Source organism: Hyperolius riggenbachi, chromosome 1, assembly GCF_040937935.1.
Source record: "Hyperolius riggenbachi isolate aHypRig1 chromosome 1, aHypRig1.pri, whole genome shotgun sequence".
NCBI lineage: Eukaryota > Metazoa > Chordata > Amphibia > Anura > Hyperoliidae > Hyperolius > Hyperolius riggenbachi.
In genome coordinates this window covers 325,965,988-325,992,180 of record NC_090646.1, presented here as the reverse complement: position 1 = coordinate 325,992,180, position 26,193 = coordinate 325,965,988, and the positions used below count along the sequence as shown (strand labels likewise).

General features: G+C 41.9%; 1 protein-coding gene across 2 annotated transcripts in view; it reads left to right on the top strand.

Annotated features, from left to right (window-relative positions):
* Positions 1–26,193, top strand: part of TCF3 (transcription factor 3) — a 247,204-nt gene that overhangs the window by 87,662 nt on the left and 133,349 nt on the right. For both annotated transcript variants that reach the window (XM_068233869.1, XM_068233867.1), the window contains exon 3: positions 7,053–7,125. In XM_068233869.1, the coding sequence (XP_068089970.1) occupies positions 7,053–7,125 (73 nt within the window). The remainder of the gene's footprint in view (positions 1–7,052; positions 7,126–26,193) is intronic.

Below are 26,193 nucleotides of genomic sequence, written 5' to 3'. Positions count from 1 at the left end.
GTTTATCTGCATCTTGAGCAAAAAAAAACTAATCCCCTCTGCCTCTGAAATCTCTGGCTAGTAATACCTCCCCCTCCTCCTGCCCAGACTGAGCTCCCATGAGCCCTTGCTACTGTCTGAAAGTGTCTTGGCTGTCTGAAAACCTGTGGGCGTGGCTTGTTTAGTTTATAGGGAATTAGAGTATTAAAATAAAAACAAGTATTTGGCTTGAGGAATGCCCTATAAACAATAGGAAAGGAACACAATTATGCAGTGAGTAAAAGTTAATCTCGGATCCGCTTTAACATCAGTTGTATGCATACTATTTTAGGGGTACTAAGAGATACTATACATGACTTCACAGTAGAAAATAATCTTATTTCTCAGCATCAACTTGGGTTTACTAAAGACAGGTCCTGTTTGACTAACATGCTCAGCTTTTATGAGGTAGTGAACGCTAATGTGGATATTGGGAATGCTGTAGATGTGATATACTTGGACTTCGACACTGTTCCCCACAAAAGTCTGGTGCAAATGTTGAGGATGCAAGGACTGGGGAAGAGTCTGTGTGCATGGATAGGGAATTGGCTAATAGACAGAAAACAAAGAGTTGTGGTCAATGGATCATACTCAAAATGGGTCACTTTTAGCGGTGGGGTCCCACAGGGGTCTGTACTGGGTCCAGTGCTCTTCAATTTATTTATGAATGACCTAGTAGATGCAGTAGTGAGCAATGTTGCTATTTTTGCAGATGATACAAAATTGTGCAGAATCATCAACTCTCAGGAAGATAGTGTCATATTGCAACAGGATCTGGATAGGATGGCTATATGAGCGCATAAATGGCAGATGAAATTCAATGTTGAAAAATGTAAAGTCATGCATTTTGGTCGTACCAATGGTCTAGCACCATACAAAATAAATGGAATACAGTTGGTGAAATCAAACTCTGAGAAGGACTTGGCAGTACTCATCGACAACAAGATAAATAATCGTATTCAATGCCAAGCCGCTGTAGCTAAGGCTAATAAAATTTTGGGATGCATTAAACGGGAAATAAAAACTCAAAATGCTAGCATAATATTTCCCCTGTTTAACTCACATCACAGGAAAGATATTGCAGTTTTAGAGCAGGTACAGAGACGAGCAACAAAATTGATACGTGGGATGGAAGGTCTCACTTACCAAGAAAGGTCTAGAGAAAAGACGCATTAGAGGGGATCTAATTAACCTGTATAAATACATCAATGGCCGATATAAAAGTTTGGTGGATGAGCTTTTTGTCCCTAGGCCTTCTCAAAGCACTAGAGGACATGATCAGGGGGCTTAGATGCTTTCCTTGCGTTGAAAGACATCCATGGCTACAATTTATAGGTAATGCCCAGTGGTGTTGACAAAGACAAAGCACAGAGAATCGCATACTGAGGAGTTGTAAAAATGGCTCCGAGTTTCATTTTTGCAATTTGTAGAGGAAAACCACTCTTTTGCCGAATGGCAACTGCAGTTGAGTACCTGAGTATACTTTCACCTGCAAATGCTTCCACTCATGCCATCAATCAGCAAAGGGTGGAGTTTTTAAAGAGGAACTTTAACCAAGGACTAAGCTTCATTCCAATCAGTAGCTGATACACCCTTTCCCACAAGAAATCTTTTTCCTTTTCTCGAATAGATGATCAGGGGTGTCTGTATGGCTGATATTGTGGTGAAACCCCTCCCACAGTGTGAGGTCATTACCAAGGTCCTGACAATTTGTTGACTGTGAACCTCGTTGCATTGTGGGAAATAACACCTTTTTACATCTGCCAAGCAGGCAATATCTCCCTCTGTGCATAGAACTCCCAGTAACGAACATTCTGTACAGATCACCTGGCAGAACTAAAGATGTCATCACCAGTGATACATTTCAGAAAGTTTATCATAGAGAGGAAAGATTTTACAATGGTTAAACATTGACTAAATAATCTATAAATGAATATTGTAAACAATAAGCAATTTTATTCATTATGTTATTTTCACTAAAGTTCCTCTTTAAGCTCTGTACACATACTAAATGAAACTCTGATGAAATACATCTGTGAGCCTTGACCCTGCAGTGACCCCCAAGGGGATCGGTCAACGACAGACGCCATGCATCGAGTGTGTGTGCAAGCTGTTAAAGACTACTTTTCTCTTTTTGCTTTACAAAACTGATATGAGGTCTATGCAGGAACATTATACTGTCAGAGGCAGAGCATACCACAGCAATGCCCGGATGTCTTTATCATTGGGTTGTTCACTGTGGTCAATGACTGGGGGGGAATGATTGAGATAGTATAATGGCTTTAATACATTACAACAATGTGAGTATGACTGCAAAGCAGCAGGTTATGCCATCTGTGGCAGCATAAACTCCCACACCATTGAAATACTTGCTTCTCCCAGGAATAGCTCTGTTGAAGGAGATGGTGAATACTGCATGCATAAAATATTATACAGTCAGGGCCGACTGAAGTATTCAGATCTAAAATGTTTGAGCTTCAATTCTTTTTTATTTTATTTATAATTGCATTACTGGTTTCATACTCAAAAAACTGTGCTAACGTACTTTATAAAGTACACAAGACTACTGACATTTCTCAGCAAGAAATAGTTTTCTGATAAGAAATGCCTAAAATGTACTCAGTCACATGTAGGTATTATCAATTTATGTCTGTAGCATTTTTTAATTTAGTTGCATGCAGGCATCATTTGTACATGACAAAATAGCTATTGGACTTTAGTGCAGTTTCGGTAGCATTTTGCCACAAAGCGAAAATGCATGTAATGATTTTTTAGGGGAATGCTGTGTTTTCCGGAGGCAGCTGCGATTCTGCATTGCCTTGAAAAAAAAATGCAACCATCGCTACTTTTCGATACAATGCATACAATTCCTGGCTATTGTAAAAGTACACAAGTGTGACATAAGACACAGACACAAGTGTGATCCATCTCTTAAAGTGCACCATTCCAGCAAGGGATACCAATGCAGCTTGCTTTGTCCACCTATCATTTTGAATGAAAATTTTCAGCTCTGTTGGCTATGTCAAAATGATATTTAGATAAACATAACCGGGCATCTTTCATCCCCCATCTTATTAAGGGAAACCTCAATAATCACAATGTAGCTGCAAACTGCCATCAATGGTGTCCCATTTATCTGCCTAACATGTTCTGGGATAGTGCAGTGAAACCTGCGTCAGACTCAGGCATTGTAGTGCACTAAAAATTGTGAAATAAGCCAAAATGTGTTGTGTACAAATTTATAATGTGAATGCTTTTATACATTTTGAGATTTTATAGGAATAGCTAAGATAGAAAGTAGATCAAAGGTTGTTTTTTAACAATAGAATTGCACACATAACCATGTATGTAGTGAAGACAGATTTACATATTCTTTGATCATGCTATAATACCCTAGATTTTCCACAGGGATCACCTTTGGGTGCTTCCTTATTTTCGTGTTTCTCTCATTTCCGTGGGGCATGAGGAAAGAGCCACATTAGTTGTTCACTAGGCACTAGTATATGGGTCGGATGAATGACAATGCACCAATTGCACCTGTGGGGTACAAAACTGGATGCGTTAAACTGTACATATGTGAATGGACTTATAGGAAAACATGGGCCTTTTCAGCAGGTCCGTTAGTCTACTGCTGTCCACTGTGGTAAATGGTCTAGCAGCAGACTCTGTGTAAAGAGTGTTTAAATGAGGCATGGCAGAAATCCATACTTAAAGCCTGTACCCACCTCACGATTTTTCAGACTATTTTCCTGACAACCAGCGATTTCTTTTTTGAACCGAAGAAACGGTCATTTCCATGATCTCGTGATGTGGGTAAAGGTGCATGATCACACGAACATAGGTTAGCATCACCCAATGTTGACCGTAACGGCGGAACGAATCTTTAAGATCTCTGACAACTACAGCTCAAAATACCACGATCACTTGAAGTCCCATACGCGCCCGTTATGTGATGTCACGCATACCCGCCAGCAGGAGGATGGATCAGGAGTGCTTATCGACATGGGATGCCACTGGGATCCATCTTCCTTGGTCGCGAGAGGAGCCCAAATCATTAATTTTTTCTGTTTTTGTGACGCGTTAACACATAAATACGAAGTGAAGAAACCCGGCACCATCTTCAAGTTTGTATTAAGCTCTTTTATTAAGGCATAGCAGGATACAACACAGGGCAAGCAGTGGTGACGTTTCAAGAGGAGCCTCCTGTCTTTATCAAGTACACAAGCCCTCTGAATAAAAACATTCAGAGCAGCCTTATATAGTGACTGCTGTTGTCAGTGCTGTACAGATGTGTTGGGGCTCAGTCGCTGTTAACATGAACTGAGCATCTGTCATTACAGGTTCTCAGTTTGCCTATATGCGCGTAGATCTATGCACTCGCACCCTCAGGCTACATGTCTTGGCATGCATTGTCGAGTGTGCACAGCCCCCATAGGTAAGCGACACGCCCCCCCCCCCCCCCCTCCCTCACGGGCAGCACACTATTATGACCTATCACTGAGGCCTCAATCACAGTGGGACGTTAAAGTTGCACGTTATAGAATATTATAACGTACAGTAACGCACAGCAATGCAAAGTCTGTGCGACATTCACAGTGCACACGTTGCGTTAGTGTGTAACATGTAGTGTTATTAGAAAGTGCTGCATGCTGTGCGTTTAGCAATGAATCTGCTGCGTTACTTATGTTGCACTTGCTCAGTAATGTGTTTTTTTTTCTTTTTTAAAATGTTCTGCATGCACCGTTTTCCTTCCATGGTAAATACATTTCCTAACGTGCGACTTTAACGCTGCACTGTGAAAGTGTATATACGTTGCGTTAGGGCCGCGTTGTGCAACCTTAACGTCACATCAAACGCAAGTTCCTAATGTGAAAGTAGCCTTATGGGGGTATTCTAATAATAATAAATACTAATAATAATAGTGGCTGCTTAGAAACAAGCACAGTACAGATTCTCATCAGCTGTTCTGTTCTATGAAGGGGAGGAGTAGCATAAACAGGAGATATTCTACAGCAGGAACTTCAAAGGAAGTCCTTGCACCATCAGTAGCTAGCTTATTGGGCAGTCAGATAATTGTAGGAAAGGAAGGAAAAGGAAAGTCAGAAAAGTATCAGCAAGATTTTTGTAAAAGTTTTAGGCATGGCTCACACTTGCACCACAGCTATGTTATACTACACTGTTTACAGTGTATGTGTTTTTGCTTGCTGCTTCTTTTTTTTTCTGGAAACTTTATGCATTTTTGTTATTATTTACATTGTGTTGTGAAAAACAGGTTTTTTCCTCATATGAATGCACAAGGTGTACACATTTGTTTAAAGGACAGTGAGAAGGATATGGAGGCTGCCATATTTATTTCCTTTTAAACAATACCAGTTGCCTGGCAGTCCTGCTGATCTCTTTGGCTGCAGTAGTATCTGAATCATGCAGTAGTATTTGAAACAAGCATGTGGCTAATCTAGTCAGACTTCAGTCAGAGCACCTGATCTGCATGCTTGTATAGGGTCTATAGCTATATATATTAGATTCAAAGAATCAGTAGGACAGCCAGGTAACCTGCATTGTATAAAATTAAAATGTCAACCTTCATATCCCTCTCGCTTTAGGTTCTCTTTAACCTCCCTGGCGGTAAGCCCGTGCTGAGCACGGGCTATGCCGCCGGGAGGCACCGCTCAGGCCCCGCTGGGCCGATTTGCATAATTTTTTTTTTTGCTGCACGCAGCTAGCACTTTGCTAGCTGCGTGCAGTGCCCGATCGCCGCCGCTATACGCGTCGCCGCAGCCGCCCCCCCCCCCCCAGACCCCGTGCGCTGCCTGGCCAATCAGTGCCAGGCAGCGCCGTGGGGTGGATCGGAGTCCCCTTTGACGTCACGACGTCAGTGACGTCATCCCGCCATGGCGACGGGGGAAGCCCTCCAGGAGATCCCGTTCTTTGAACGGGATCTCCTGATCTCCGATCGCCGCCGGCGATCGGAGGGGCTGGGGGGATGCCGCTGAGCAGCGGCTATCATGTAGCGAGACCTCGTCTCGCTACATAAAATTTTTTTTTTTTTTAAACTTATTTGCTGCCCCCTGGCGGATTTTGACAAACCGCCAGGAGGGTTAAATGGCCTGCAAGTATCATCTCTGCCCTAAAGTGAGTCTCGTCCAAGGACCATCAGGGTTGTTTATGGGAAAGTTCCTCTTTAAGCGCTGTAACCTAGTAATTGTCAGATAACTGTAACTCTCTTGTGTGTGACAGTGGACTAACAAAAATTAAATAAATAAATCAAAGGATTCAAGTTTTATTTTTTACCAGAAAGATTGGTGCAGAACCAGTGGTTGCCAAAATACCAGTGGGTACCTGGTCTACTTTCAAAACAGAGAGTCACAAGTTCTTAATGTAAAATCTTTGCTTAACTTTAAAGAACCACTATTGCGAAAATCGTAAAATGTAAAATACATGTAAACATGTACAAATAATAAGTACGTTTTTTTCCAGAGTAAAATGAGCCATGAATTAATTTTCTTCTATGTTGCTGTCACTTACAGCAGGTAGTAGAAATCTGACATTACCGACAGGTTTTGAACTAGTCCATCTCACCATAGGGGATTCTCAGCATGGCCTTTATGCTTTATAAAGACACTCCTTGAAAAAGATGTATAAAAAGATGCTGACCAGCCTCCGTGCTCACCTCACACTTTTTTAGGCAGTTGGACGGAGCAACTGCCTTTCGCTAAGTGCTTTTGAAACCTGCTGTAAGTGACAGCAACATAGGAGAACATTAATTTATCGCTCATTATACTCTGGAAGAAATATACTTCTTATTTGTATGTGTTTAAATGCATTTTACATTTTACAATTTTCGCGATAGTGGTCCTTTAAGTTTTTTTGAGTTTCGTTTTATTTTATGAAATGTGTGATATGCTACCTTTTTGCACTTCTGCAATTGCTAGATACATTTGTTAACACTGACTAGTCTTTTAGCTGTGTGCACATTTAAATTCTGTACATTATTTTATGCATCTTGTTAATCATGTTGTGCTTTTGTTTTTTAGTTGTTTCCTTTGCCTGTGGGTAATGGAAAGAGCAGACCAACTACACTGGCTAGTACTCAGTTTGGTGGTTCAGGTAATATTTATATTACATATTTTATACATCCGTTTTGTACTATTTATCTGGCGAAATTCAAATCAAGCCTGTATTAAAAAAAAATTGCCTTTCAAATTAAATTCATAGAGATACAGTGGATTGCAAAAGTATTCAGCCCCCTTGAAGTTTTCCACATTTTGTCATATTACTGCCACAAACATGAATCAATTTTATTGGAATTCCATGTGAAAGACCAATACAAAGTGGTGTACATGTGAGAAGTGGAATGAAAATCATACATGATTTCAAACATTTTTTTTTACAAATAAATAACTGCAAAGTGGGGTGTGCGTAATTATTCAGCCCCCTTTCGTCTGAGTGCAGTCAGTTGCCCATAGACATTGCCTGATGAGTGCTAATGACTAAATAGAGTGCACCTGTGTGTAATCTAATGTCAGTACAAATACAGCTGCTCTGTGACGGCCTATGAGGTTGTCTAATGCTGGGCGTACACAAACTGTTTCTGCGGCTCAATTAGCTGCCGGATCGACTCCCACCGCATCCCTGCTCGTCCCCGCGTGCGCCTGGATCTATTCCCGCTCGTCCCCGTGGGTGCTTACTTATCTTCCATTCGTTTTCCGCTATTGTCCGCGGGGAATCGATCCAGCGGGCAATCAGACATGTCGGAAATTATCAATCGAGCCATCAGTGGCTCGATTGATAGGGAAAATCTAACCGTGTATGCCCAGCATTAAAGAATATTGGGAGCAACAACACCATGAAGTCCAAAGAACACACCAGACAAGTTAGGGATAAAGTTATTGAGAAATTTAAAACCGGTTTAGGCTACAAAAAAATTTAAAACCGGTTTAGGCTACAAAAAGATTTCCAAAGCCTTGAACATCCCACGGAGCACTGTTCAAGCGATCATTCAGAAATGGAAGGAGTATGGCACATCTGTAATCCTACCAAGACAAGGCCGCCCACCTAAACTCACAGGCCAAACAAGGAGAGCACTGATCAGAAATGCAGTCAAGAGGCCCGTGGTGACTCTGGACGAGCTGCAGAGATGTACAGCTCAGGTGGGAGACTCTGTCCACAGGACAACTATTAGTCATGCACTATACAAAGTTGGCCTTTATGGGAGAGTGGCAAGAATAAAGCCGTTGTTAACAGAAAAGCATAAGAAGTCTCATTTGCAGTTTGCCACAAGCCATGTGGGGGACACAGCAAACATGTGGAAGAAGGTGCTCTGGTTAGATGAGACCAAAATGGAACTTCTGGGGCAAAATGCAGAACGCTATGTGTGGCGGAAAACGAACACTGCACATCACTCTGAACACACCATCCCCACTGTCAAATATGGTGGTGGCAGCATCATGCGCTGGGGGTGCTTCTTTTCAGCAGGGACAGGGAAGCTGGTCAGAGTTGATGGGAAGATGGATGGAGCCAAATACAGGGCAATCTTGGAAGAAAACCTCTTGGAGTTTGCAAAAGATTTGAGACTGGGGCAGAGGTTCACTTTCCAGCAGGACAACAACCCCAAACATAAAATCAGGGCAACAATGGAATGGTTTAAAACAAAACATATTAGTTTTAGAATGGCCGTAGAACGTGTTAGAATGGCCCATTCAAAGTCTAGATCTAAATCCAATCAAGAATCTGTGGCAAGATCTGAAAACTGCTGTTTACAAATGCTGTCCATCTAATCTGACTGAGCTGGAGCTGTTTTGCAAACCAGAATGGGCAAGGATTTCAGTCTCTAGATGTGCAAAGCTGGTAGAGACATACCCTAAAAGACCAGCAGCTGTAATTGCAGCAAAAGGTGGTTCTACAAAGTATTGACTCAGGGGGCTGAATAATTGCGCACAACCCACTTTGCAGTTATTGATTTGTAAACATGTTTGGAATAATGTATGATTTTCGTTCCACTTCTCACGTGTACACCACTTTGTATTGGTCTTTCACGTGGAATTCCAATAAAATTGATTCATGTTTGTGGCAGTAATATGACATAATAAAATGTGGAAAACTTCAAGGGGGCCGAATACTTTTGCAAAACACTGTATGATTGAGGATATGAATTTTCCTGCTATCTGTTTTCTTGTCTTCAGGTTGTGGAATGTTTTTGTTTTTTTATTATTATTTGACCTTTTGTATGTGGTCAGATGTTGTGCATTCATATACCTGCATTCCTCGATGTACCAGTATAATAGAAAGTCTGTTTTGAATCTTAAACTAAACCTTAACCATACTAGCTAAAAAAGAGTTTCACATGCTCGGGGCTTCTACTAGCCCCACGCAGTCGCCCTGTGTCTGCACCGGTCTTCAACGAATCTCTGTCCCCTCGTGGTGCAGTTTCGATTCTGCCAACTGATACTTTGGCAATCCACTGCGCCTGCGTGTGGCGCTGGCTGTGCACATCCTCGTATGTGTTCATGTCGGTGAGAGCAGTACGAGAAAACCTCTCGCTGTTGTGAATCCGTACAAGGATGTACGTGCCCACCGCTGCGCAGGTGCAGTGGACCGCCGACTGACCAGTTGGCAGAATCAAAACTATCCCGCAGCGGGGAGAACTGAGGATCGTTGCGGACTGGCATGGTCACAGGGGGGTGGCTGCAGGGGGCTGGTAGAAGCCCCAGGTAAGTAAAACACTTTTATTTAGTATGGTTATTGTTCACTTTAAGCTGTCTAAAGTTGGTTTCTCTTTTGTATGATTTTTATCCAGTAGCAACAATTCTACATTTCTAGAGAACAAAAGCAAACCAAGATGGCAGTGCATACAATACCCAGAGGCTGGTCCTGCTGTGGATGATGGCTGTAGCATTGGAGTGAGGGTAGAGGGCGGTACGCCATCTTGGTTTGCTTTTTTTTTTTTGCCAGACATCATGTTTTTCACTGCAGGTCTGTCACTCACCAATATAATTGAATGCACTTATATATACATGTTCAGCCTTTGATCTATATGAGCATATTTACCCATGCATGATTTCTTTATCTGGATATGCATATATATTGTGGCATTTTCTAGTAAAATAATATTTGATCTAATTCATTTCCACCCAGACCAGGGTCTCTGCCCTCCGCATTGAGCTCTTTTCTGAGCAAAAGTGGTTTATATCAGATTGCATGCAGGGTTACTTTATTTTCTTGTTTGTGTCATTTTTTTTCCGGCACATTGGTTTTAAATGATTTTCTACGTTTTTGCAGTGATTTGTTGTTTCTACTATACCAATGAAATGTATTAATTGAGATTTACATTGGTGGTGCAGGCAACTTTTTTCCGGGATTTTTTTCCTCTTTATTGTTCATATTCTGTGCTTGCTTCTACTGCTGCCTGTTGACAACATTATAAAGAGCTGTAATTAAAGATCTTTTCAAATACGTGATTGTGGTGCCGACCTTTCCAGCATATCGATTGTGACCCTGTTGGTACACTTGGCCGTTTTGGTCCTGGCACACCATTCCATTGAACTTTAGTCCTCATCATAAAGGGGAAGAAGCCATCAGTGAGTGCCAGTCTCACCCCATTTTGTGTACTCGAAGAGTCAGGAATAGACATGATGAAAAAGTTCTAAGACACAGTTTTTCCATTGGTTGTGAAATTGTACCATTCAAAATCATTGGTTGCTGATCAGAGAGCTGGCAGTTGGTTGATTAACCAGCAGTTAAAGGCTTTAATTGGCTGGGTCAGATAAATGTTAAAACTTTTTAATAATGACTATTCAATAGAATTGAAAAGAGGCAGTCATGTTGATTAGTGTAGATTATTCTTCTTGTAGTCAATACTAAAAAATGTTGAAATGCATACAGTTAGCTTGCAGTGTAAGTGAATATGATGTCAGAGGGTCTGGCTAGAGTGAAAGGTGTGAACTTTGTCTCCCACTTAGCAGTAAAACAAAAATAAAAAAAACAAAAATTTGCTTTCCTAAAACAGAAAGAATTTGCGATAATTCAGGTTGGAGTGAGCTCGAGATGTCTCCCAGAGCACCACTGCTGAATATATGCAAATTACCCTTAGAAGCTAAACACACCTCCAGAACCGCTGGATTGCAATGATGTGTCAGCTTGTTAAATTGTACAGAGCCATAATAATCCAACATGCATACAGACTGTTTCGGATTGTTTGATCCTCATCAGTGCATGGCATGGATTAATTTGGCTCTATGGAGTAGGGCTTGTAAACCGAGAGGTACAGACTAACCAGCAAGCTCATGGTGACCCAGAACTCATTGGAGTGTGTAAGGGACTACAATGGCCCTAAAAGCCCCCTTACTAAGATGTTAAGAAAAACAAAAATTTGCTTTCCTAAAACAGAAAGAATTTGCGATAATTCAGGTTGGAGTGAGCTCGAGATGTCTGGTATAACACACTGATATATGTTGCCGAAACCATGACCGCAACATAACTTTGTGCCTGAGCCCTTACCCACACACTAAACACATCAGCACTAAAATCACTTGTGCCCCTCAGCACATACACTGTACACTAATCCTTACAATACACACACACACACCCTTTACCTACTCACACCTTTATATACACACACACACACACACACACACACACACACACACACACACACACACACACACACACACACACACACACTCTTGTACCTTATACAGTTGGTTAAAATGTTACAGCTTCATCTACATTCACCCCTTTGCTATATTCTTACACATGAATTGTATGTACATCCTGTACAGCTTCCTACAACTTGTACTACAGTATCCTCCGACTTTCAATGTGCCAGTATTATTATCGATCTGCTAGTATTACTTTTGGACGTTAATTTTTAATTTGGAAAATCCAGTATGCAAGGCAATAATATGCCATGGAAGTCCATACATTGTATGTCCTTCTTTTTATTGTAGCAAGATATTGTTTATGATAAAGGGGTTATTATCCACGACTGATTATTTCAACCTATTACAAAAATATTTTAACAAACCACATTTTTGGCCTATTTATTTTGCACATACCCCTATAGCTTTTTAATATTGATGGTATCTGTAGAAGAAACAGAAGTGCTTAGCCTTGTGTTTTTGTTTTACTTCTGCCAAATGTGCCAAATGATTAATGTGCTTACTCTTTCCACACTGTGCTGTTCTGTAGGTTTCCTCCATCCTTCAGGACAATAGATGGAATTTATATGGCACCCACAGCAGATGTTCATAAGTGGGTAGGGCTGAACTGTGCTCTAACCTAAGTCATAAATTTAACAGATAATGTTAAGCCCATTTGGTTCATATGCCTCAGTGGTATACAGGGTCATTGTAAATAGGGCAAATTAAAGCAAGCTCAGGTAGCAGAAACAATGAAAAAAAACTATGAAAACTGCTTATCTTCGTAGTTCCAGAGATTGGGACAGATCTAATGCGACCAGCGAGAACTGAGAGTAAAGTGAGCTGAACTGCAGCGTTACCCTATTGGTCAGTAAACCTATCCAACACCTTGAAATACCAAGAGGAATAGTTGACAGGTGAAACTGTAGGGACTTCCTACTGATACACCAGCACTAATATGTATATTAATTTTTGTGGTATACTTGTGGTATAAAGTTGGGCATATAGTTTTCACTGTAGGTAACCTCTGATTGTGTGATTTATCATCATATGCTCAGTTTTTGTTTCTCAGATTTTTGCTTTAAGGAATCTGTAGTGAGAGGGATATGGAGGCTGTCATATTTATTTCCATTTTGTACATCCAGTTGCATGGATACACTTCAGATCTTTTCGACTTGTGTCTGTATCAAACATGGGGTTAGTGTGGGCAGACTTAAAGCAATGCTTATTCATGGTCTGTAACTCAAAGAGGAACTTTAGCGAAAAGAGGAAAAAATAAATCAATACATTGCAAAGTAAGAAGTTCGAAAATAGAAGAGAGATCAATAAATGATTATTATTCACCATGTAATTTGTTCATGTTGTTTGATCCACAATGAGCCTGCACATCATCATCATTACTACTGACATTATTTTATAGATGTGCATATGCACAGTGGGCGATACTGATTGCTTGGCTGTTGGTAAGCATGGTGGTGACAGAATCATGCTGTGGGGATGTTTTTCAGTGACAGGAACTGGGAGACTAGTCAGGATAAAGGCAAAAGGATGGGAATTGGAAAGATCCCCTTTGGAGGTGCGATCAGGCTGTCCCAATATAGGCAGCTCTATATTCCACTATATAAGTAAAAGACAAAAAGAGAGAGCACTCTACGAAAGATATGTCAATCTGTATACTGTCCTATCTAGGGCAGGCCTCACCTGATTCAACTGTAGCTGTTTGTGGAAACCAGCCAGAGAAGGGATGCATCCCTTTAAAGCAATAGGATTAGCCATACTATGCCAGGGAAAATAAGTAGGTAAATACTTGATCTACTTACATAACACATGTATTGTACTGTCCACTTTTTGATTTCAGTGAATGTTACATAGTAAATTAAGAGAATTCTGTTCCTGGTGGGGGCCATGTCTTTTGCCCACAGTTTAGGCTAAAACCTGATGTCATTTCTGCCCTTTACTTTTTTTCTTTTCTCCTCCAATCGCTGAGTCACCTCAGCCTTGCTTGTAAACCCAAGTGAGCAGGGGATCATGTTTCAGATAAGCAGCTCGCAGGAAAATAAAGGGAAGAGGAGGAATATATTATAGATAAAAAGAACCCCCAGCATGCAACTGTTTGGCACTAACTACTAAAGGGCCAGTGCTCCTTAAGTATGTGATAACTCCATATCATAACAGCAGAAAAAGTTTTGAATGCAGGATTAGTATTCTTATAACTTAATACACTCAGACCAATTGCTGTTGAAATTTGATTTTTATGGTGACACTCCCACTTTAAGGCCATCCAGGGTCCAGGCTCTCAACATAGGCAAACGCGGGGGGAATTACAGCTGCCCAAAATCCCCCCTCAGACCAGGGCTGATGCAGTGCCTGGGGACAAGCACAAGTTGAGACATCAGAATATCTGCAGGCATCCTGCAGCTCACAGCACTGCCCCCTTTCTCTCCCTGATACAGATGACTTTGGATGGAGCAGCAGTGTGTGTACAGAGCATTAAGCCGCTCTGGGGAACTTAACAAAGTCAGGTATGAGCACAGCTCTGTGCCCTGCTGTGTGAATGCTTCACTTTCCCCTTCAGTACGAATGTCAGCTATCCTCATTACAATCTGTATCCAAGCTGCTCCTGATCGATCCACTTGTCGGTCGGTCCGTCTGTCTTGGGCTATATTGGGCTATATTGCTGTGGGATCTCTTGTGGTGGGGGGATACTTTTTATGATTTGTACACTGTGTGTTCTATATCCTGACGAAGCTCTTGTTTTATAGAGTGAAACTAGTCCTAGTCGAATGACACTAGCACTGTAAATTGTATATATCACCCATTTCTACCCCAGCTCTATACCTTCTGTGAAGGCATTTGTTTCATGGCTATAATACTACTGTGTAGGAGCATACAGGTCTCTCTGTGATTAATGGCAGTCTCACACTTAGCCTCCATCACAGTTATGTTACCATACTCCTATTTTGCCATGTCCTTTTGCAATCACTTTTAACAGTACTTTGCCGTGGTGGGACTAGCTACACCCCAGCATCCTCTGACTGATTGCCAGCACTGGGGGGGATCAGCAAGGACCTCGCACCTCACAGCAATGTACTTTTATTTCTTTCTTGCATATATATGTGTATTAGTACTTAAGTGAGACTGACAGTTATGACACTTGTGTCAAGTCTCTCCCCATACTCGTATATATGTTATTTGGAGACCTGTTGATCACTGGTTTACAAGACTACAATCCAGCTGATTGACCAGTGACTCCTCACGTCACTTATTTTGTACATATAGGTTAGGTCCCTTGTTGGGACATAGTTTGTGAACCCTTTTAAGTTTGACAGCTTTTTTTATTGTGTAAAAGCAAACAAGTTTTACTTCCATCAGGGATGGGAAAACTCGTGGTCACGAACTTCAGAAAGATCTACTTGGTTACTAGTAATTAGCTGGTGTTTTGAGCCAGAGTGCATTACCTCATTCTTAATAGCAGATTATGGTGTAAGGACAGTCCAGAAGTAGAAAGCTGAACATTTGAAGCATAAAAACACTGGCTGACAAAAAAACATGGCCGACAAAAAAGCCATAGGCGCTCCTTGAGAATAATGGATTGCTGTGTATCTAGTTTGTTATGAAATGATTTATATGTGACATTTTGATGCCTCTTATAGCTTGAACATAAAAAATAGGGACAAACGCAATCCATCATGAAAAAAATTGTCATTTTTAAAGTTATGATCAAACTTGGGAAAGTTTCAGCAAAATGACACGAATCGGTAGCTTACAAAACAACCACTTTTAAATAGCCTGGTTGTTAGCATTCCATAATGGTGACATTCGTGCCCTTTTTCTGCTGTTCAGGCTCTTATGGGGCTATGCAAACATAGTATGGCACTAAAATACTTTGGAAAAAAATTGTACTGTACAAAGCCACCTGCACACTTCAGAGTTAACCGTCTGCTAGATACCTAACTAGTCATGAACTGAGTGATATGTGGCATTATTTTAACTGTGATAAGTTGTAGAATAGATTTTACTGTGTTTTAGTGTTGATGCCTTAGTATAGGGAATTCATTTTAGTGACAAGCTGTGACAAATTGAATGAAAAGCAATACAAATTGTATTTTGCATATTCTGTACCAAAATAAAAAGCAGGTAAAAAATAAACTAAAAAACACAAAGTAATCGAATTTACAATAGCATACATAAATCGTTACCTTAGGGACTCAGCTTTTTAAACATGTATGCCATGAGGGTATATAACTGTTATTTTTGCAAATAAAGCCTTGCAGTTATTGCTAGAGTACAATGAGAAAACTAAACACACAATATAGAAAAAAATACATCTTTTTTTTTCCAAATAATTTATTATCCCCATACTTTGCACTAGGAGCATAATTTAAATGTTGGGATTACCAGGATAAATGGGCAGATAAAATGTGTGGGTTTTATGTATGGTAGAATTTTTTATTTTAAAACGATTAGGGATGGTAATGGAGAAATAGTGTATTGTTTTTAATTTTTTTCTCTATTTTCACTTTTAAAATGCATAGAAAATAACATAATTACTAAAAACAAAATCACCCACAAAAAGCATAATTTGTGGCAAAAAAAAATATAAATTATTTATATGTGATGAATAGTGATAAAGTTATTGACAAATGAATGGGAGGAGCGATGGCATGTGAAAGTTGCTCGGATGTATAAGGTGGAAAAACAGGCTACCTGAGGTAACTCACTTATACTTGCCTAAGAAGAGGGAAGGCTCTGGATACTTTAGAGCCTTCCCGTTCCTCTGTGCTGTTTGTCATTCCTGCGCTATTCCATGTTAATTTCTTCATCAATCTGTTAGCAATTCAGCTGGCTTCGATTAGCCTTCTGATACGCTTGTATTCGGCAGTACTCAGAAACATAAGTACTTCTTGTGATGATTTGCTCAGCTGCCTGTGCAGGCAGCCAGCCTTTTGACCATTGTGTAGGTTTGCATGCTGCAGGACTCTGGAAAGAACAGCTTCTGTCAGTTTTGCAGCTTGTGCTTGCAGAGGAATTTGCATACGTTGTCATGCAAATTGCCTGGCCACATTCATTGGAGGCGTGTACTATAAGTACTATTTCTTTCCCACAATGCTTCGCTGTTTATAAGGATTTCGTCCTATGTAACACTCCTGGTGGGGTGTCAGCCTTGTTCTCTGTTTGAACATCAGCTTAGAGTAATTCCTAAATCTGCGCTAGGCAGATTTCCCTAGTGCTGTTAGGATTGTATTATCTGTATTGCCTGTTCTGTCTTGTCTTGCCTGTTTGCCATTGTCCTGTCCCTATGGTGGTTGACAGGAAATGGTTCTGATCTCTGTTCTTGGAGTATAGCTGGTGCAGCGGTTGCTACCAGCTATCTCTTCTGTTCTGTCTCCTGGGATCGCACTAGCTACTTTTTGCTAGCGCTGGGGATCCTTCTGTTCTGTCTCCTGGGATCACACTAGCTACTTTTCGCTAGCGCTGGGGATCCTTCTGTTCTGTCTTCTGGGATCGCGCTAGCCACTTTTTGCTAGCGCTGGGGATCCTTCTGTTCTGCTACTCTGTACTTGGATTGCGCTAGCCACTTTTCGCTAGTGCTGTGGATCTTATCTCTCGCTTGTCCCTGTTTTCGTGTGTCTGTCTGCTACGCTTGCTGGAGGCTCGGTGAGGTAACCGTTAAGCAAGCACTCGCGTCCTCTGTTTCATGTTTGTCTGTTGATGGTTAGTTAGGCGTGCTTGTCTCTATTGTGCTTATCACGTGGAGACCGCGCATAACCGCGTGCACTGTTGCGAATGAGTGCGGTGTTCGCGGTTAGCTAGCGTTTGTTGTTTTCCGCATTTTCTCATTGTATTATTTACTGTGCCTTTGCTACCCTCGTATTCTGTCCTGATCTGCCTTGTGTCTCGTCTGGCGATTGCACCTCTCGCGATCGCGTTCCTATTTCATATCTGCTGTTGTGTGTGTGCGGTCGCGGGGTGGCGACTGGATTGGCGCACACACATACAACCTGTCCCTTTTCTCATTCGCAATCGCCTCTCTTGCGATTGCGTTCTGCGTTTCGTACAATTCCTGTCTGGCATTTGTGGAGGTACAGAGGATTGGTTCCTCTGCACTCCCCAGCGCCATCTGCCGACAGGAATTTTTCCTCTACGGGTGCGTAGCACCTTTTGCTGGGTTCCTGCAAATTATACGCTTGTGGAGGATTTCCGCCGTGTCAGCGCACGCGTTGTGCGCTGATCACGGGGAAAGTTCCACAATCGTTACACTTCTAAAGACTGCTGAAGTGTTATTTGACCTAGGAAGTCAAAGACATTTGACCAGGGACATCGCTGTAACGATGGCCAACACAGAGGAATGGGAAGGCTCTACAGTATCCAGAGCTTTCCCTTTAAGTATAAAACGAATTCAAATGGTCAGTGGTTTTGCGCTCACTCTACACAAAATATAGAAATTGGCTGCAACAAGTAAAATGGGATTACTCACACCCCCACCGAAGTAATAGGAAAAAACTAAAAATTACTCATGCGCCTAATCGCCACTTCCATAAAGCAATATATTTGTTTATTTCATAAAATATAAAATAATCATCAAAATAACCTGTATAATATCACATAAAATTCCACGTAAAATGCAAGCAGACACTGGCTAACTCTCTCAGTACTACCCCCTTATAGCAGAACGGTCCGGCGCACATCGCGACCGATGACTATAGAAGGCTTGCCGAGTAAACTTCGTTTTCCAGTACATAATTGCACAAAGCCCAAAATCCAAAAGCACCTTTTTTTTATAAACAGAGCCCATATAATTGCACAGAGCCCAAAGCAGCACCTTCTTAATGACAGGGAGTTAACCTTCAATAATGTCTTTAATTCTGAGCACCAGTCCCATAAAATTGCACAGGACCCAAATAGCACCTTTTGAGTAAAAGAAAGTTGCACCTCAATAGTGCCTTTTTACTATAACAGCGTTGTTTCTATTATTAATCTTTGTATGCCATCAATTTCTTCAAATGCATAATTGCTCCAATCTCAATAGAGAATAATATAGATCCAGCGTGTTGTGTAACGTTGGTAAAAGCAAGCCAGTTAAATGCTCCAATTTCAATAGAGAATAATATACTTACAGCGTGTTACGTAGCGTGGTAAAAGCAAGCCAGTTAAATATACTGTATAGCGTATTAGCAGCGTCCTACAGAGTCACGTATAGTCTATGGATTTGTGCACTGCAGAAAAAATGTAAACAATTATGTCACTCACGCAGCCCGCAGGGATAGACAGCATATGCCCAAAGCTTACAGTCCTGCAGCGTTCTTTGACAGTAAGAGTCCCGGCCGGTGGCTCTTCTATTGATCTTTCATCCGTCTCGAACGTGCACGCTTGCTGGCAAACTTGTTCTGTGGATGATACCGGAACTTTGAGGGTGACGTCACCTCTGGAGATAACCAATGCCGACTAGTTTCGGTAGGACCGCCTACCTTCCTCAGGGCATATCTTCGTTGGTTCACCAGCTGCCTTTTTACTTCGTAGCTCCACCCCTTTTCTCTACGTAGCTCGTTCTCGTGCGCATACATTGTAGCAATACATTTCTTTCTCCTTTAGATCTGAAGGCGAATATATTAAATCCTATGCAAAAGCAAATAGTTCCACATCTAAATTTAGTCCTTGTGGAGCCAGACTATTCAATGTATAGATCCAGTTAGTTTCTCTACGTGACATATTTTGAATGAAGTCACCTCCTCCCCATTCTCTTTCTACCAGCTGAATCGCATAAAATGTAAAAGTCTGTAAACTTCCACCATGACATTCTTTAAAATGTTTGCTTAACGGTAATTTATTATAGCCTTTTTTTGATACTATTAACATGCTCTCCAATCCTTGATAAAAGTTTTCTCTTTGTTCTCCCAACATATTGCTTATTGCAACCACATTCTATAACGTACTGTGTATCACTCCTTTGCTGTTACAATTCAAATCTCCATATATATCAAATTCTTCCTTAGTTACTGCTGATTTGAATTGTCATAGGTGCAATATATCTGATGTTTTTGCATGGTACACAAAATCCACATCTCTTAAAGGACCCTTTTCGCTTTTTCGATTTTTTTGGTCCCAGTCACAGTTGGTGCAATCATATTTTTCAGATTGTTTGCCCTACAAAATGTGAATTTTGGTTTTTCAGTTAAAATTCCATTAAGGGTCCTATCTTGTTGTAAAATCCCCCAATATTTGTCTACTATTTTCCTAATGTCTTTTGATTGCTGATTATACTGCATTTTAATACTCAATGGAGGAAACTCATCCTCTACCTTTCTACTTTCTATAATCCTATCTCTAGGGTGAGATATATGTATAAAACGTAATTAAGTTATCTCACTACTTGTTCACTTTAAGTGAAATAATGAATATTGTGCATCTAAAATTATTTTGCAAGGCATTTTGTTTTTTTGCAGTGGCCCTCCACATCACCAACTGCTTGGCTGCCACCTACCTTTCTGTCCCTGGTAATAAACTAAGCAGTCTTCCTGTACCACAATGTGCAGTTATAGTCTAGAAGGGAGAAATGTAACCACGTCCACTATTTAGCCCCCCTGTCCATAAATAATGCTGACTGTCCAGATTTTTTGACCTTCCTGTCCAGTAAAAATAAAAAATAATTTGGCAACGCTGATGTACACAGTGTGACGTGTAGGATTAGTCGATTTCTACCAGAACGTCCAGTCACTCAGCAACTGTGAAATCCAGTGTTTATTGATCGTTTCTAATCAGTTTGGATCAAACAAATTGATCGTACAGTTCATTGATTAAGTCAATTTTGGCTTGGTTATACCAGCCCCTTGTCATATGATCAAGTGAGGGAACATAGTGTTTTGTAGAAGCACAGATTGGAGAAAGAGCAAATCTTTTCACTGGGTATCAGAGATCACCAAGGAAAGCAGTAAAATTGGAAAGAGGGTGGAGTAGTTAGTAGAAAAAAGATCACACAATGGTGTTGTGTAGGAATAATGAGCTATGTGTGAGTAGTGTAATATAGAAAAAGAACCGTATTGTGCGAGTCCTGGTGCAGTACTCCTAGGCAGCATAAACAAGTATCCAAAGGAGGGGTCCACGCACATTCTTAGTGAAGCAAAAAGTGCAAGTTTTTATTGCTCCATTACACACATGCAATATTCATCTGACGGTTTTGGCCGTCGATTGTTTCGTGGCCTTTAGGGGTTCCCTTTGTCAAGGCATAGGCAGAAAAAACATATAGGTGTGAGTAGGACACTATGGGCTTGATTCACAAAGCGTTGCTAACCTACTTAGCACGTCTAAAGTCTTTAGACGCGCTAACCAGGGTGCTAAGTAGGTTAGTACCAGATTTCTCAATCAGATCGCGCACAAAGTTTTGTGCGCAAAGTCCTATGCACGTGCTAAGTCCCATAGGCTTTAATGGGCACTTCGCGCGGAGCGCCCTGCACTCTGTGCAGTGCACGCGTAACGTTTTACGCGCAAAAAGCTCATTTAGACGTGCTAAGGGGGTTTTCACAGGCGTGCTAACAGTTAGCACTGCTTTGTGAATCAAGCCCCATGTGGTTTGTAGGATTGATGCACATGGAAGGTCATAAAGGAAGGACAGAGGAGACTGTGTGTGTGTAGGAACAGAAATGTCGGCCACACAGTATGGCTGTACATGGAGGATGGAAGGACAGAGTGGAGTTGTAGGTAGGACAGGTTGGGAGCATAAACCAGGGATTTATAGGACAGATCAGTAGAGTGGAGAATGTCATATGATGTGGTTCTCAACCTGGGGTGTACCCCTTGGGGTACATCAGCACCTGTCAGGGGGTTCCCCAAGGGCCGCAGACAAAATGGCGGATCTTGCCTCCCAGGAGAGAACTGGCAGACAGTGTCGGCAAGGGGCGGCGTAACTTACATAGCCCCATTCCAGCGTGAACTCCTCTCGCTGGGCTCTCCTCCTCTCCACATGCTCTGCTCTTCTCACCGCGTCCTTTCTCCTTGGTTACCTGGCAGCACCTCTCATGACGTCAGAGGTGCCGCCGGAAGTAACCATAGCGGTAGAACGTGACGAGGGAGTGGAGGAGAGTCCGTGCTGGAACAGGGCTATGTAAGTCGGTTAGAGTCTAACCTATACTGAGGGCACCACCTGTACCTGGTATCTATACTGGAGCGCCTATAGCACACTGCCTGTACTGTGGCACCTAGCTAACTTATACTGGGGCACCACCTGTATCTGGCTATCTATACTGAGGCACCTCTGGCTCGCTACCTATACTGGGGCACCACGTGTACCTGGCTATCTATACTGAGGCACCTTTGGCTCGCTACCTATACTGGGCACCACCTGTACCCGGCTACCTATACTGGGGCACCTATAGCTCACTACCTATACTATTTATTTATTATTTATTTATTTATTGTATTTATAAAGCGCCAACATATTACTAGGGGCTCCTGTACCTGGATAACCTATACTGAGGGAACCTATGCCTGGATACCTATACCTGGGGCACCTATGCTTTGCTACCTATACTGGGGGACCTATATGTGCATACCTATATAGGGGGATACAGGTTAGGACAAGGGGATAAGAGGTGACACGGGGACATAGAGGGGGACAAAAAAGGCACAGGGGGAACAGAGATGAGACCGGGGACAAGAGGTCTAGGATAAAGACAATTGGTAGGCATAGACAAGTGGTAGGAAAGGCAGGGATGCCTTGAGTAATCTCACCTTGGAAAGTTGCTGGCAAGCCTGTACAGGTTTGTCCAGTGGCTGCACGTGTCCCTCTGGCCGGGGATCAGGCTTGGCAGTGTCCAGATTCTCCTTCGTACGAAGGCAGGGCTGGAATCCGTGGTTGTGTATTTGCAGGTCTCTGCCTGGACTGTGTGCAAATTCCGCACTATGCGGCCACATCACAGACTATGGAAGGTTGCACTAGTGCAAAGTGTTATGCAGTAATGGGGATGTCCAAAGCTCCCCGTTGCTCTGTGTGACTGTATAAAAACAGCTCGCAGGCAATTGGGAGTAGTGATTAAAGTGGACCTGAACTCAGAACGCCTCTTAACTCTAAAAGATACACAACAGCATAATAACCTTTAAACAAAAAACATTTCTTTGTTACAGCTGATACAAATCTTAAAATAAATCTGCACAGTTTCTACCTGATTCATGGAATAAGACATATTGTTTATAGTCTGTGCTTTTAAATGGGCTTATCTGCCATATACAGGGGAGATATCAAATTACAACTAGTGATTAGACACAAATGAGGGGCTAAACTCTTTAAATACATAAAGGGTGCATTTCTGTTATGTTTTCCTTGTGTCCTGTGCAAGAGTTCAGGTCCACTTTAACACTTGTCAATGTAGCAGTGCATGTAAGAAAGGCTATGGCTGCTGCCTTGTGGTGCAACAAGGTTTATTTGCTATGCGTGTTTTAGGAGGCAAGTCCTCCTTTCATCAGGCAAAAGGTTTGACAGATTGTGACTGGATCAATTAAATAAGTGAACAATAGAAACAATTAAGGTGCATTTTACAAATACATTACAAAAATGCACCTTAATTGTTTCTTTTGTTCACTTATTTAATTGATCCATTGACAATCTGTTAAACCTTTTGCCCTGAGGAAAGAATGACTTGCCTCCTGAAATGCAAGTAGCAAATGAACCTTGTTATACCACAGGGCAGCCGCCATAGCCTTTCTTATGCTAGGTACACACCATATAATTTTCTGGCAGATTTGCCTGCCATATTGATTATTTCCACCATGTCTGATCTGAATTTTGATCGATTTTCCGACTGATTGTAAATTTTCTGATTATTTTTTCGATCGATTGGAAAAATGATTGGAAAATTGGAAAATTGATCACAATACAGATCGGACATGTTGGGAATAATCAATCTGATAGGTAAATCTGCAAAAAATGGTATGGTGTGTACCTAGCATTACATGCACTGCTACATTGGCAAGTATTAACCTCCTTGGCGGTAACCCTGTGTGTGACACAGGGTAAGCCGCCGGAGGGTGCCGCTCAGGCCCTGCTGGGCCGATTTACATAATTTTTTTTTTTTCAAACACGCAGCTAGCACTTTGCTAGCTGCGTGTTTGGTCTGATCGCCGCTGCCCGCCGCCGATGCGCCGCTACCCGCCGCGATACAGGGCCCCCTCCCCCGCATACCCCTTGCGCAGCCTGGCCAATTGCGCCAGGCTGCGCTATGGGATGGATCGGGATTCCCTGCGACGTCGGCGACGTCGATGACGTCACTCCGATCATTGCCATGGCGACGGGGGAAGCCCTCAAGGAAATCCCATTCAGAACGGGATTTCCTTATGGGCAAGCGGCGCCGGCGGCGATCGGACTCTACGGGGGGACGCCGCATTGAGGGGGGAAGCATGTAGCTAGCGCTAGGCTAGCTACATGCTAAAAAAATAAAAAAAAAGTGAAAAAAAACCCTCCCGCGGCCACGCAGCCGCGGGAGTCATACCGCCAGGTGGGTTAATCACTACTCCCAATTGCCTGTGAGCTGTTTATACAGTCACACAGAGCAACATGGAGCTTTGGACATCCCCATTACTGCATAACACTTTGCAGTAGTGTAACCTGCCATATTCTGTGGCGCGGCCACATAGTGTGGAACTTGCACACAGTCCAGGCAAAAACCTGCAAAGACACAACCACGGATTCCAGCCCTGCCTTCGTACGGAGGAGAATGTGAACACTGCCGAGCCCGGTCCCCGGCCAGAGGGACATGTCCAGCCACTGGAAAAAGCTGTACAGGCTTGCCAGCAACTTTCCAAGGTGAGATTACTCCAGGCATCCCTGCCTTTCCTACCACTGGTTCTCTGAGTGCGCTCTATTTCTTGTCATTATCCTAGATTTCACGGTCACTGAGGTGGATTCTTAAAGAGCAGCACCATTACACAAGCCTCACGGCTCGCTCCTTCTAGCCATAGAATTACCTACCTATAACATTGCAGGAGACATAAGGTGACACAGAGGGGGACAAAAGAGGCACAGGGAGAACCAAGGGTGACAAAGAGAACCAATTCAGGTTAAGAATGGACACAGTCCCTCCCTATCTCATTTGTTAACCGTGGACTACCTGTATTTCGCTAGTATTTGGCTCCACAGTGCTTTATTCGGTAGGGGGTACATTTGCTTGGGGATGACCCACAAAGGAGTACATGTGCTGAAAAGGTTGAGAACCACTGGTGTAGGTGATAGCATTGATGGGGTGGCTTATGAAAATTTTTGTGAACCACAAAAATAAACAACATAAGTACAAACTAATAGTACTGTTTAACCACTTTACCCCCAGCGGTACGAATTTCTCCGCCCCTTTTTTCCCTCCTAAAAAACCAGGGACGGAGAAATCCGTACCTTCCGCGCTACCGCCGCTGTCCGCGCTCCCGCCGCTCGTGCGCGCGCACCCGCCGCTCGTGCACGCCACCGCCCGCTCGCCCGGAGATCAATGAACGGGAAAATCCATTCCCGTTCGTTGATCTAGCCCCCGCAATGATCTGCTGCTTCTTTCAGAAACAGCGAGATCATTGTGCGTCTCCCAGCCTCCTACTGCTTCCTGTAAGCGTCCTTCCGGACGCTTACAGGTCGCATGTAAACAAACACTCTGTGGCCATCTTGTGGCCAAATAGTAAACTACACCCTAAAAGCATTTTACATATACAAACATTACATTTACACAATAAATTAACTCATTACCTCCCACACGCCCCAATTTTTATTTTTTTTTTGTAATTAAAAAAAAAAATACAATAAAAAAAAAACATAAATAGTTACCTTAGGGACTGAACTTTTTAAATATTTATGTCAAGAGGGTATAACACTGTTACTTTATAAACTGCGGGCTTGTAATTAGGGATGGATGCAAAACTGAAAAAAATGCACCTTTATTTCCAAATAAAATATTGTCGCCAAACATTGTGATAGGGACATAATTTAAATGGTTTTATAACCGGGACAAATGGGTTAATACATTTCATGGGTTTTAATTACAGTAGCATGCATTATTTAAAAACTATAAAGGCCGAAAACTGAAAAATAATAAATTTTTTCCCACATTTTTCCTATTTTCCCATTAAAACACATTTAGAATAAAATTATTCTTGGCATAATGTCCCACCTAAAGAAAGCCTAATTGGTGGCAAAAAAAACAAGATATAGTTCATTTCATTGGGATAAGTAATAATAAAGTTATAGACGAATGAATGGAAGGAGCGCTGAAAGGTGAAAATTGCTCTGGTGGTCAGGGGGTAAAACCCCTCAGTGGTGAAGTGGTTAAATGACCATTTATTTTAAATAAAATTATTCTCATAACTAAGATATTAGACATTTTATTTAGTTTACAATAGGAATTGTGCACTGGCAGAACACATGAGGAATGGATAGGAGGCTGTTTTAAATCTCAATTTAAAGTGATCTGTTCCATGCTCTGGAATATTTTCTTATTTTAACCTCAAGTACATTTCTTGTCCTGATGATGTTGGTATTAGAAGAGGAAGGGAGAGGAGTGGAGAATACAGACAG